A 13,127-nucleotide genomic window follows, 5' to 3' on the forward strand; every position below is an offset into this window, starting at 1 on the left:
ACAGCTGTATATATTTACCACAGTGGGATTACACATGATAAATCACGACAAACGCTGATTTCTACATAATGTGATTTTAAATGTTTTAATTCAAACAGTTTATTTACTTATAAGGTGAATTTCTCTCAAAGTAAAATAACTTTTGGTTGCTCTGCTGTGTGTTTGGACTCTATCTGGCAGCAGGTCTGGTGATGACAGAAGAGTAGATGACGTTGTGGTGGTTCTGGTCCGGTGGAGTCCTGGTGGGTCTCTCCCTCCAGTTCTGCCGGCCCAGAGAGGCATAATGGAGCGTCTCCTCCGGCACAGATGGACTCTTGTACGCCTCACGCTCTGCAGACAGACAGGTGGACAGGTGTGTTTAAGGTGAAAACAGACCTGAGTACAGCACTGAGATCTGATGGTGTTACCAGTTTGAGCGCTGGACATCTTCCAGGGCTGCAGCTCGGTGTCTTCGGGTCTCTGTGAAGCTGAAACAGAAGAAGAAGGCCTCTTTCACAGGGCTGGCCTTGGTAACCTCTAATGGGGGTCAAGAGTCTCAGATTATGTAACATTATGTGTGTTTTCATTTGTGCCAAATATAGAAATTCAGACACTTTTGACTCTCCGTATCTCAGACCACCTACCAACGCTCTCGTATATCCTCTTCATCCTCTTCCTCCTGCACTTCATGCTGGTCAGTAAGATGCAGACAGCAACCATGAGGACGATCATTAACCCCAAACCCACAACAGCAGCGATCAGCAGAGCTGAGAGAGACGGCAGGGACAGAAACATCTGCTCAGCAAACACCCAAACATCTGGAAAGTGTGTGAGGCAGGAGGTGACGTGGTGACCAACCGTTCTCAGACCTCTTCTTCTCCTTCTTCTTTGTTTCCACCACGTCTGATGAACAGAAGAAGAACACAGACTGACAAACTGTCTGTCGAGGAGCTAGTCCAGATTAGTACTATTTTCAGTTACTTGTACTTTAACGTTGAACCACCAGGGGTCGCTGTATACCGAAAATTTACCCACAAAGAATAACTTGATTTTTAAAGTCCAATCAGTTTTCTGAGAGCTTTGCCTTAAATCATATCAAATACAAGAACCTTGAAGAACCTCTGGAGCTCTGACCCACACAGCGATGAAGAGACAACTCCCAACTCTCTTGGTTACCTCCTCCATCCATTCATCTATGACCCTCATCCCTTACCCTCCATCCACCTAATCTAATTCCACATCGGTGTGGTCTTTGTTCCGTGATCATGGAAAACAACGTGAAATACATAATAACTCTCTTTCTCTTACTGAAGTTTAGTTTGTGACTCATGGTTGAGCTCTGTCAGGAACCGGAGAGGATGAAAGGTCGACAAATGTCCGTGACACCTGTACAGGGGTGAACTGTACCTGCTGGCTTTAAGTTGACCATTTGTAACAGCAGGGGGCGCTACAGAACAAACTTTTAGTACAAGTTCCATCAAAGAACTGTCTGTTCAGTATATCTGATTAATGTTACTTTATACTTCTTTATACTTCACAGTTCAGAGGTAAATATTGTTCTTTATACTTGACTACATTTATTTAACTGCTGTAGTTACAAGTTAGTTTGATCTGACATCCTAAACGTGACTGAATGATTAAATATGATGCATTGATGCAGATTAGATTGAGCTCAGGTTGAATTTATAACTTGTAATACTGTGTGTTCAAATGATCATCTATATTAATAGTATTTTGGGAAATTGTGCATGTTGACACTTTAAGTACATTTTGCTGGTAGTACTGCTTTTACTTTTACTACCAGTAAATATTTGGAACGTGTGATGATGTTTGTTTTTTTTGTCCACACATTAGATTCATCATATTCATAAACAAACTGTCTGTTTTAGACAAGTAGACCAATCATAGTTCAGAGTTAGAGTGACCTGAGTCACGTGTCCTCGTGTTCTACCTGTATTCATCACAGCAGGTGTTGTGGTTGTGCTCGTGGTTTCATGGATGCTGGTTGGCTCCGGGTGAACTGATGAACCAAAAAGAAAAAGAAAAACAATCTTTAGATTCGTGCTAATGAACTTTTCATAACAAACAAACAAACAAACAAACAAACAAACAAAGTCACCTGTCATGACGATGACTCTGGTCCACGGCTGTCCGCTGCACTGATACTGACCAGCGTCCTCTAGCTGCAGGTCTTCGATCTGCAGGGCGTCGTTGTCGTAGCTGAGCCGGCCTCCTCCCTCCCTCTCCGGTTTCATCGTGCCGTTCCTGAACAAGGTGAAGATCACCTCCCGCTTCCCGCCGTCCCTCCGGTAGAACCACCTCAGTCTGGGTTTGGGGGAGCTGCTGCAGGGGAGCAGCAGCGTCCGGCCTGCAGACACGATGAAGTCATTACCTGAGGGGCAGAAACCAACAGGAATTATGGGTATTTGTCAACTAGGATTTAGAACTTTGATGAACTTGTACCATGTAGTCCATCTCCACTGCACTCCACCCGAACAACAACAGAGTCAGCTGATTCAGGCCGGTTGTGGTCGAGTGTCAGCACATGTGGCTGATCTGACGTCAGTTGATCTGCTCCATGTTTGGAGCATCAGTCTGGGCTTGAATCATCCATATTTAGAGACGTTCGAGCCGGTTCTCAACGTCAGCATCTGAGACTGTGGTGTCAACACCCGGTGTCAAACCATGCACGCTACTGATTTAAACCACCGGACCCAGGTGGTGAGTAATTCCTAAAAACTCAAACGCCTCTCACTTCCCTTGTGTGTCATATCTGCATGTCGTGTCCCTGACTGAACAGTTATGTATTATCTATATAACTTAACACTGTATGAAGTAAAAAACGTAGATGTTTCACCTCAAACTTCTACTCTGTGCTGCTATCTTCAAGCCAACGCGAGTGGTAACGTGTGTTTGTTTGTCAGAGACCAAAGTTCATATTTGAGGTTGGACTAACAGACTGTGGGAAAATTCAGTTTCACATCCTTTGTGACCCACAACATCCTCTTTCACGCAGAAAAAAATCCCAAAGAAATATTTCATGTAAAAACTTGATGAGATGTTCGAAAGAGTTTGTTGATTCATGACAGAACATTTATTTATGATTATATATATGTTTGTTAGGTTGTTTGATGAATATATATATATGACTGCTGATCTGTGGCTGATCCATGGTTCAGGTTTGGTTAGAGAAACATGGTTAACAGAAACCACCTGATGTCAAAGATCCTGCATGAACTTCCAGTACACCAAAACTTTCAAGTCTTTTAACCATCCTATGAGTGGAAGAGTCATCAGCATTAATTATTTTATTTATTTACATCACCTTCTCCCTCTCAGCATTGAAGAAAAATTACAGTGGCTGCAAGAAAAGCCGGACAAGAGAGCAATGCAACCAGGCTCAGCAGCCTCTAGGGACGTAATGGCAGAGGAGAAGAGAGTGAAGAGGACTTTGACAGAGGAAGCTAACAGCGACAGCTCCACCTCCAGTCTACCTGTTAGCACCTGCAGCTCGGCCACCAGCTGCTGGTTGCAGTGATACTCTCCACTGTCCGAGTCGTCGAGCCTCAGGAGGTGGAGGCTGCCGTCCGACAGCAGAGAGTAGCGTTGGGGGTCGTCGTTGGTCTCGTAGTCGCCCTTCCGGGTCACCGGGACCCTCCGTTCCTGATGAGTCCAGACCACATCCAAGGTGTGAGTGCCGCCACAGGGCAGGCGGACGTGGTGATCCTCCGGGACTGAAAACCGGATCACTGTTTGAGGAGAGCAACAGATCTGAATGTTCTGGTCTGAAGACCTGAGGCGGTCCTGCTTTCTATTTAATGGTTATTGTTTTCTGGCTGGTTTGATGTTTTACAGTAATACAGTTTAATTTATCTTTAATTAAGTTTTTTATTCTAAACCAAAGTCTGTGAAATAAAATTGTTTTAAGTATTATACCAATAATGACTAATAACAGTTTCTCTCTGTAATCTTTCTTGAAGGTTTTTGATCTAAAATCTGTAAAATAACAATAAATGTTTAGTTTTCATTCATTTGAATTATGATCGTTCTTTTTTTGGCAGCTGCTGCTTACAGTCATTTTTACCTTTTTTTGTTTTGTTTAAATGTGTGTATCTCTTTTCTCATAAGTTTTAAGTTTGTTTAATGTTTCCTGTTTTATTTTGTAGTTCTCCCCTGTCTTGCATTTGTACTTCCTGCCTTCTTTTCCCGCCTGTTCTTGATCACGCACCTGTCTGATGAGTTTCACCTGCCTGGTGTTTGACTTCCTGTCCTGACTCTTTGTTGTGTTCCTGATTTGGTTCTTCTGGATTTTAGCTGTTGAGTTTTTTTGTTGTTTTTTCTGGATCTTCAGCCACTTTTCTTTTCTTTTCTTTTCTTTTCTTTTCTTTTCTTTTCTTTTCTTTTCTTTTCTTTTCTTTTCTTTTCTTTCGTGTTTCTGTGTTCAACCCCGACAGGTAAGTGATCAGATCGATGTCTGCATATGGGTCTTAAAGGCTTAAACCATCTATATTATGTTTATATATTGTTCTTAAATAAAGCTGTTTATGATGGTTAAAGATATATATAATATAGTGTGCACTGTATGTTTTTATGACGGCACAGTTTCATGGATATAAACGATATAATTCTACATTTACCAGCTGCTATTTTCGATGCACAGCTGTGTCACTCATATCCTGCTGATGGTCAGTTTTTAGATTTGTTTCCTGTTTCATCTGCCGTTTCTCTTTTTATCTTGTGGAAACATTCGTCAGACTCACCACAGACAAACAAACTGTCAGACAGAAATACAGTCTGCGACTGTTAATAACCAGAAAATAGTGGGAAAAAAAGTTTTGAATAATAAAACTGTACGGAGAAAACAGACGACTGAATGTCAAGTATTGTTTTACTTTACTTTAGTTGACATTTTGCTTTTTTATGGACGTAAGATGGATTCAAAAACTATATTAAAAAAAACTTTTCTTTTGCAATTTAAGGGAAATCTTCTTTCTGTTCATTTCATTGCAACAAATGTCAAAAATTATACTACTTTTATTTTGAAGTATTTAATCTCAAACTATCCAAGAATTTGATCAAATTAAACTTTATTTTGACATGGCAACTGTGAGGAAATAGCAACAACAACAACAACACGTAAAACTATAATAATAAAGTTACTGTTTAGGATTTAAGACATAGTGCACATGTAACATGAATCCAAAGCATAGACAAAACAACACATTAAAATGTTAATATGTATGATATGCATGATAATATGATATCCACCTGTACCTGTGGAGGATTCAGTGCCGGCAGTCAGAACAGTTAGCAGGAGCCAGGCGTGACAGAAGAACATGAAGCTGAGCATCTTCAGATGAAAACATCAAACTGCAGAGCTGCTGCTGATCTGACTGAGACACTTTTCCACTCATCCCTTCTTCTTCCTCTTCCTCCTTCAGCGTCTGAAGAACTCAGCGTCACCATTCTGGAAAACGGATGGAAGGTTTTGTGTTTGCAATGATGCCTTCAATGACCTGGAAATCAATGACATTATTGCAACTGAAGAAGAAGAAGGATGTTACGTTCTCAAAGTATGATGTGAGTATGTTTAGATTTCACATGACATCTTTAAACTGCTGTTTCCTTTTTTCTTGAACATTGAATGATTTCCTGATTATCCAGAATATGAAACTATAGTTCATTAACACTTCATTTTCCACTTCTTCCTAATTTTCTCTAAAATGGTAAACATGTCCTCCAAAGTTGCTCAGGTGTCAATCAAAGCCAAGTAAAAAGATGAATCTTTGTATTTTATTATGTAATTTGACCAAAGCTTTCTGCCTCTTAAAGGAAGTTTTTCCTTGTCACTGTTGCCAAGTGCTCATGGTAAAGAGTCAGTCTAGATGTGCTCTATATGGAAAGTGTCATGAGATAACTTCTGATAGAATTTGGTGCTATATAAATAAAACTGAAACAAAATTGTAATTATGGAGATTAGAAAATGTATTTTTTCTTGTAAAATAAAAATAAACTGTGTGAATAAATGTAGAGTGTGTCTGACAGACATTATTACTGACACTGCAGCAGCACAGAGACTTAAAGTCAGTCAAAGGCAGCTGGAGGTTGCCGAGCAACCGGGGTCAGCTGCAGGTCAGAGCTGTAACTGCAGCTGTGCTCTGTCTGTGTGTGAGTGACTGCTGAGAGACACAGAAAATCTCTAAATGAAGCCCCTCCAACTAGTGGACACTAATGCCAAACGGTAGGTGGTATCAAAAAGCCCAAATGACCGTGAGCATCCTCATCTTGTCGACCATGTGAATGCTGAATTTCAGTGTGTGAAGTTAAAAAATGTGACCTGGGGAGAGAGAGAAAGAACAGGTGCCCCGTGCTCCTTTGGGAAATTTCTCCTCTCCAGTTTACATGGGAGTAGATGGGGCTGTCGGTGGGTGATCCTGGAGCATCAGTGCGTCTCCCGCCAAAACTATAAGTCTGACAGCTTCAGCAGTGATATCGCTGCGTAGCCCACGAATTTTCCTACGTTTCTATGTAGAAATTATTTCTGTAGAGTGACATTTGTGGCCACGAGAGCTGTTTGCAAATGTATTTTTTGACAAATGTTTCTCTCCCTCTCCACTCTAGCTCTGGAACGTTCTACTAATACACACCCATTGTAAATGTTGTCGTGGTTTTTGGTGATTTTTGGTAAAACCGTTTAGTGAAAGTCACAGTGCACCATTCCCGGCTGAGCCGGTCATTTTGATATGTTTTTTGTGTATGTGCGACCTTGCAGGCACACTCACTAAAACTCTGAACATGTGAAAATAGTAAAATAAAAGAACACTGATGTGTTACATGTTTCTTTTTATTCTTGAATTAAGGTTGAGTTATTGAATCGATGGCGTGTTAGCAGGTGGAAGTGATGACATGTTCTTTCTTTGGTCCTGAAGGTTTTCTGTAAAATAAGACAAAAGTTAAACAAATGTTTTAAAATATGACACTTCATGTAACACGAGCATGTAAACAGTTTTCATCTAAATATTGTAGAATTGGTGGTGAACTAAGGTTTCTTACAGAAGTCATTATTTACCTGATAGAAGTTCATTATTCAGGATTTATTCTTCCGTGTTATACCTATAGAGAGAAAAATAAACTGATCAATCCAGAATTAAACCATTAACTAACTACAGTCACTCTAGTACTGGAGAGTCTCCTAGCTGATATATGACCTGTCCGGAGCACACTGGTAATGTGCATGCACACACGGTTATGTTGGAGCTTGTTTCAAGTTATGCAGCCTCTTCCAGACCCGGGACCAAACACAACCTCTGAAGCCATTGTGTATTTTTGTCTTGTTAATAAATGCATGTGTATACACATGCTGGTCTGTGAGTGAAGGCTGCCATGTTCTTGTATGTTTAACTCTTAATCCTTCAAGCTGTTAGCTGTTCTTATGATAATACTGATTGTAGTTGTAGTGCATTTTAAAGACTGAAGCCCATTCTATCATTTCCCCCTCTTTAAGTGTGGTGCCCCCAAAAACTTTAATATTAAAGTTATTGTTTATTATCTTTGATCATGCTGATAACCAAAATGTATTGATTGCACCTGCATAGTTTGTAAATGGTCCTTTCTGGCTCTAAAGAACCAAGATGGTCATGGTGGTTTCACACTTGGTTCTACTCAATGGAAAATGACTCGATGTGAAACTGTTAGCATAGATCACACTTTTGCTGCTTTAGGTGGGACAGGATGTAGCGGTCGAGTATGAGCTGCCAACAAGAGGTGCAAAGAACGAGAAGTCAGGCCGGAGCAGAGGACTCAGACCTGAGCACAGGCAGAACACAGTGATGTTGACGACACAGAGGACGAATACAGCTGGAAGGACACAGGTCCCCGTACTCCAACATGGCTGCCTGGCTGACTTCTCGTCATCACCTGGAAACACAAATACAGAAAGCGAGCAGGATTTCTTTTTCATTAAATTCGTGTTAAAGTGTTGAAATCCCAAATCCCTTTTACAAATTAGCTACTTGCATCAACATCTCCAGATATGGAAGATTTTTCAGTGCTAACAAATTATTGAAATGCAATTCTTATTTACTTATATTAGGATTATACTAAAGTGCCATTTGGAAGCTTTTGGAGCATTTTATGTATAATGTGTTGCCAGTTTGTGAAAAGGAATGGTGTCTATGCCGTCCAGTGTCAACAGTGTGCAACACTAATGTTACCTTACAGAAAACTGCAAAGCATGTGAAATATATTGTGGTTTCAGCTGCCTAACGTTAGCCTCCTTGCTAACACAGATGAACTGATAGCTGCTTAATGCAACAAAATATTATCTGAAATATCTTTCATCCTAAATTTGTTGGCCTGCGGCTTGCATCCTGTGCAGGACAAAACAACACGTTAAAAAAAAACCTATTTCCTGCCAACCCCATGCCACTGAACACAAACCTTCAGCACTGAAAACACAGAAATGAAGAAATGAAGCTCAATGCCAAGACTGTGCAGAACTCTGGTCAAAGCATAAATGACTCTTACCATCAAGAACCAGATGAATTCCTCTGTTAACACAAACAGCTCCTGCACACCGCCCCGTGCAGAAATACAGCCCGGCGTCGTCCTCCTGCACCTCCTCGATCTCCAGACCAACCGAGCCACTTTTCAGATCCCCCACGCTGTTGACTCGACGTCTGTCTGCGATGTGAACGTTCACCGTATCTTCTCCGACTCGACTTGATCGAACCGTCAGCACAGGCAGCAGCTGGTCCGAGCGCAGGAGGTACCAGGTGATTTCCTGTCTGGATGTCAGGTTACAGGCCAGCGAGACGTTCTGCCCAGCCTGGACCACCAGGGCGGAGCGGAGAACAGGTGAGGCTGAAAACAGGTGACCTCCTGCAACACCTGAGGAGGGTGAGTCAAACATTGAGCTCTGTAATGATGTGAATAGCATTCAGATAGATGCACAGACTGATTACATAAGTTTGTACCTGCAGCGACATTACAGCCCAGAGCACAGACCAACAGGCAGATGATGCTCACCGCCATCCTAATGCAATCTGCAATGCTTCAATAATGTGTGACGTTTGACCACATTGTCTGTGTGGGCTGAGGACAGGAAACAATAAGAACTTCTCTCTCTCTGTTTGTCAAGTACTGCTGCAGTTTCCGCATATCTGTACTTTCTGTGTTTCATGAATGTTTGTTTGAATGGGATGAAGCAACGGCTCTCAACTGTGACAAACTAAAAGTGTGTGAGCGCATTGTGTGTTTATCTGCATCAGTAGGAAACTGAAGCTCAGTGATTGTGTCTATGATCTGATCTAAGAAGACAAAACTCAAGTTTTTCTTGTAAAATGAGAAACAAAGAAACAAAGAAACTTTAAGGAAGCGCTGCATCAGGAAAGCTACTTTGGCATTTGCTAACAACTCGGCCTAAAACACTTGAATGAATCGTATATGAACTACAAACGCCTGTCCTGTGTGAACATGTAGCGGTGCAGCTCGATCAGTCTGACTCAACAGGCTAAAATAGTATGAAGCAAAGAGGAAGTGAAGGTGATAATAAAAGGCGGCTGACGTGTCCATGCTCATTCTGAAACATAAAACGGAGAGCAGAAGCTCAAATGTTCAGGTGTTTTTTTATTAAACAAAACTTACAAAAAACATTTAAACTCAGAGAACGAGGAAGGTTTTCACTGATAAAACATGATTTGTATATATCTTATTACAGAGACATGATGTAGCTAATATTTACATTAAATATATAAGTTGTTTTCAATCTTAAGAGAATGCAGGAGAGAGTTAAAGTTAAAAACCAAACTTAATCTTTAACAATAATTAAATAATATGCATGTCTTGCAGAAGTAAGGTCAAACTCAGCTGTTGCTGCTCGTTGTTGTTTCAAGGTGTTTTGGGTCTCTGCAGTAAAGAATACGTGCTGCTGTCAGACGGCTGTGACGGACCTGAGAAGAAAGTTACAGAATATTTGGCACATTAAATTTGGATGAAGATCTTCTAACTTCCAGTACACCTGCATGTATTTATAGAGTGCAAGCCAAAGTGTGCAGCTGATGATTAAAGTTACCTTTATTATTTGCACCAATAAAAGTGTAGTCGATCACAGAATACGGGGACTCGTTGGGTGGATGTGTGCCTGTGAAAAGAAATGAACATAATGAAGATAAACAGTGTAATGTCATAGAAGCACAAGAACATTTGATTGGATGTTAAAATGTGTGACAATGTTGAAGTCTGTACCGGTCCTTGTTTCCGCTAGTGGAATATCACAGATGGTGGAATACGCGTTGTCCTCAAGGTTTGGTCGAGCTGTGAAGACAACAAGTGTCATTAACCAAAAAACAACTTAGACTAACGCTTGAAGGCTACGTTTACGTCACAGGTATGGACACAAGACTCAAGATGTTTCACTAACTGCTGCATCTTCAGTTGCAATTCAACAAACAGGTTAAAAACCATGTATGTGTGACATCATCCAAAAGTTTCTGCTCAGTGTGGTGGCTCAAGGTATGGCCGTTTTTGGCACTTTGGTACATTTCCCAGCCACGGAGGTTGGCGCTTGTGTAGGACATGGAATGTTACAGAGAAATAGCCCTGTACCTTAGAAAATGTGTTTATATACAACTAATTTACAAATACATTTTGAGGGAAGTCATATTAAGTTCTAACCGGATCAGGAAATGTTCCTCATAGTTTTGTGGTACACTATCAAGGTTTACGTTACGGTATCACATAAACGCAGTGTGATGCAGGCAGTGACTAACGTTCATTTGGTGACCTGCAAACATTATTCGAGACCGAGTTGGGGCAGATTTTCCAGCATGAGTAATGATGAGTAAGAATGCTTCTTTCAGAATTCTTGAAATACTCGCTGCAGGTGAATGAAAGCACAGCTGACAGCGCGTCACATCATTTCACATCGCTCGACAGAAAGAGGAAGTTTGAAGGATCACTTCTTATTTCTCACCGTTTGTTGGCTCCTGTATCTCGTCATAAATGTTGCATCCCTCTCCAGTTCCTGTGAATAAACATGATGTCAGCTTATTAGTAATGACAAACAGGCCGCCTTAAATAAACATGATGTCACATCAGAGTGCTTTTCTCTCGTTCCACCTTTAAATCAGCAAATTAACTAACAGAAGTAATTTAGAGACATTTAGAAATCTGTGTATGATTTTATAGCATCTAGTGCTGTACCTACTGAACCCCCTCGCCTCACTCTGTCCTTTAGTTAGCATTTAGGAGAATCTACAGTGGCCATCAAATATGCAAAAAACTGTCTTTATCTAGAGCCAGAGTTTAGTTTGTCCTCTCAAGGCTCTCGATTTACCAGTCGGTCTACGTTCCTACCCTCACCCATGGTCACGAGCTTTGGGTGGTGACTGAAAGAATGAGATCGCAAATACAAGCAGCCGAAATGAGCTTCCTTCACAGGGTGGCTGGGCTCTCCCTTAGAGATAGGGTGAGAAGCTCGGCCATCCGTGAGGAGCTCAGAGTAGAACCGCTGCTTCTCCGCATTGAGAGGAACCAGCTGAGGTGGCTCGGGCATCTCGTGAGGATGCCTCCTGGTCTCCCTGGTGAGATGTTCCAGGCACGTCCCTCCAGGAGGCGGCCCCGGGGAAGACCCGCTGAAGGCACTATGTCTTTCGGCTGGCCTGGGAATGCCTTAGGGTCCCCCTGGGAGAGCTGGACGAAGTGGCCGGGGAAAGGGAAGTCTGGGCCTCCCTGCCGAAGCTGCTGCCCCCACGACCCGACTCCGGATAAGCGGGAGAAGACGAACGAACGAACGCTCAGGGCTACTGTAGAAACCCTGAGAAGGCCCGTGGAATCAGTTCACCTTCACCATTCCCAGTATAATTACTGTGATTGGTCGAGTCATGAACCTTCGTGTTGACTTCGACCTGCCGATTTGTGCCACTGACCATATGTCAGCAGTTAGCTCACTTACAGCTTTGCTTTTTCTTGGTGCCGCTTCTTAGTGTTCACACGTGTCAAATATTGAAAGGCATAAAAATAAACATATTTTATTCACCTTGTCTTTTAAACCTGCGTCTCAGAGTGATGGTGATGATGATGATGATGATGAGGATGAGGAGGACGAGAAGCACCGGGAGAGCTATTCTTTGCAACAAATTAAGAGCTGGGTTCTGATGGTCTGGAAGACAAAGTAAGAATGAATAACTTGAATATGAATATACGATATACTATATATAACACTCAATATGTTTTGTCCCCACCTGTTTTTGTCCCCGGTGTCGATGTTGTAGTTGTAGTTGAAGCAGCTGTTGTTGTGCTCGTCTTTTCTTGGTTAGAGAAACATATTATAGTACATCAATCCTTTTTAATATTTTAAAGACTGACAGGATTTACTTTAAATACATCAACAATGCTTTTATGATTTAGGTCAAAATCCTCATTCAAGGAACCTCTGGTTTCATTCGACCACTGAAACTCATCAGAGAAATCTGACGATCTCTGTTTGAATCCTAAATATCTTCAAGTTGACTTACAGAAACAGTTTGTATTGTTCATGGTCATAACTCCAGTTTCAGAGTCAAATCGTAGAGATCAGAATTGATCATGACGACGTTGAAGAAATGTTTGAATTCATTCATTTCGATGGAGATATCTGTAATGAGATTCTCTACATAATTCAAATCTTAAATCATGTTTGACATGTAAGACTGAATTATACTTTACCAGAGTACACACAGAGGGAGAACACCACTTTCATTTGGGTGGTGAGTTGCCTAGCAACAGTGTTAATATTATTCTAAATGAATTTGAACGCAGCTTTAAATCTGTTCTGAACTCTTCATGTTTCATCACCTGTCGTCAGTTTGATCATTTAATATTAAAATCTCTTTCATCTTACTTTCTGTAGTCGTTGTTGTTGTTGTTGTTGCCGTTGCTGGTGGTGGTGTTGGTTTTGGTGATATTGGTGGTGGTGTTGGTTTTGGTGGTAGTGGTATTCGTGGTGGTGTTGGTATTGGTGGTATTGGTGGTGGTGTTGGTATTGGTGATATTGGTGGTATTGGTGGTATTGGTGGTATTGGTGGTGGTGTTGGTATTGGTGGTATTGGTGGTGTTGTTGGTATTGGTGGTGGTGGTGGTGGTGGTATTGGTGTTGCTGGTGTTGCTGT

The 13,127-nt window shown here is 41.4% G+C and overlaps 2 protein-coding genes and 1 long non-coding RNA gene across 9 annotated transcripts; all 3 read right to left on the reverse strand.

Moving 5' to 3' along the window:
* Positions 1 to 66: 66 nt before the first annotated feature.
* Positions 67 to 5,414, reverse strand: LOC104930574 (contactin-3). Of its 5 annotated transcripts, none has more exons than XM_019266869.2 (8): positions 5,248 to 5,413; positions 3,474 to 3,728; positions 2,099 to 2,347; positions 1,931 to 1,999; positions 838 to 882; positions 624 to 746; positions 408 to 467; positions 67 to 330 (listed from the first exon to the last, which is right to left on the reverse strand). In XM_019266869.2, the coding sequence occupies exons 1-8, from the start codon at positions 5,327 to 5,329 to the stop codon at positions 170 to 172; spliced, it is 1,044 nt and encodes a 347-aa protein (XP_019122414.2). In that variant the 5' UTR covers positions 5,330 to 5,413; the 3' UTR covers positions 67 to 169. The 5 variants fall into 5 exon arrangements, 4 of the variants coding, with proteins under 4 accessions (XP_019122414.2, XP_019122412.2, XP_019122413.2 ...); XM_019266867.2 differs by having other exon boundaries at positions 2,099 to 2,371; positions 5,248 to 5,410; XM_019266868.2 differs by having other exon boundaries at positions 2,099 to 2,371; positions 5,254 to 5,409.
* Positions 5,415 to 6,808: 1,394 nt separating this feature from the next.
* On the reverse strand, positions 6,809 to 9,318 carry LOC109140325 (uncharacterized). Of its 3 annotated transcripts, XM_019266877.2 has the most exons (5): positions 8,955 to 9,318; positions 8,506 to 8,868; positions 7,786 to 7,896; positions 7,049 to 7,092; positions 6,824 to 6,913 (listed from the first exon to the last, which is right to left on the reverse strand). In XM_019266877.2, the coding sequence occupies exons 1-4, from the start codon at positions 9,010 to 9,012 to the stop codon at positions 7,067 to 7,069; spliced, it is 558 nt and encodes a 185-aa protein (XP_019122422.1). In that variant the 5' UTR covers positions 9,013 to 9,318; the 3' UTR covers positions 6,824 to 6,913; positions 7,049 to 7,066. The 3 variants fall into 3 exon arrangements, 2 of the variants coding, with proteins under 2 accessions (XP_027142492.1, XP_019122422.1); XR_002042448.2 differs by having other exon boundaries at positions 6,809 to 6,913; positions 7,049 to 7,896; XM_027286691.1 differs by lacking the exon at positions 7,786 to 7,896 and having other exon boundaries at positions 6,820 to 6,913; positions 8,955 to 9,314.
* A 280-nt stretch (positions 9,319 to 9,598) lies between these two features.
* LOC104930575 (uncharacterized) lies at positions 9,599 to 12,912 on the reverse strand. Its single transcript, XR_003463542.1, has 7 exons — positions 12,860 to 12,912; positions 12,222 to 12,287; positions 12,017 to 12,139; positions 10,952 to 11,002; positions 10,225 to 10,293; positions 10,052 to 10,120; positions 9,599 to 9,929 (listed from the first exon to the last, which is right to left on the reverse strand). It is a non-coding gene; the product is annotated as an uncharacterized LOC104930575 (long non-coding RNA).
* Between the last annotated feature and the right edge of the window lie 215 nt (positions 12,913 to 13,127).

Source organism: Larimichthys crocea, chromosome XIII (genome assembly GCF_000972845.2).
Source record: "Larimichthys crocea isolate SSNF chromosome XIII, L_crocea_2.0, whole genome shotgun sequence".
NCBI classification, from domain to species: domain Eukaryota; kingdom Metazoa; phylum Chordata; class Actinopteri; family Sciaenidae; genus Larimichthys; species Larimichthys crocea.

Bases quoted from the DNA above. Each gene is read 5' to 3' on its own strand.
- LOC104930574 (XM_019266867.2), bottom strand. From the start codon at position 5,329: ATGCTCAGCTTCATGTTCTTCTGTCACGCCTGGCTCCTGCTAACTGTT. The intron at 747-837 runs GTTGGTCACCAC...CGTCTCTCTCAG, and splicing joins GAAGAAGAGGTCTGAGAACG to CTCTGCTGATCGCTGCTGTT. The intron at 331-407 runs GTAACACCATCA...GTCTGTCTGCAG, and splicing joins GATGTCCAGCGCTCAAACTG to AGCGTGAGGCGTACAAGAGT.
- LOC109140325 (XM_019266877.2), bottom strand. From the start codon at position 9,012: ATGGCGGTGAGCATCATCTGCCTGTTGGTCTGTGCTCTGGGCTGTAAT. The intron at 8,869-8,954 runs GTACAAACTTAT...CACCCTCCTCAG, and splicing joins GGGCTGTAATGTCGCTGCAG to GTGTTGCAGGAGGTCACCTG. The intron at 7,093-7,785 runs GTCTGAGTCCTC...TTCTCTCTATAG, and splicing joins TGTGTTCTGCCTGTGCTCAG to GTATAACACGGAAGAATAAA.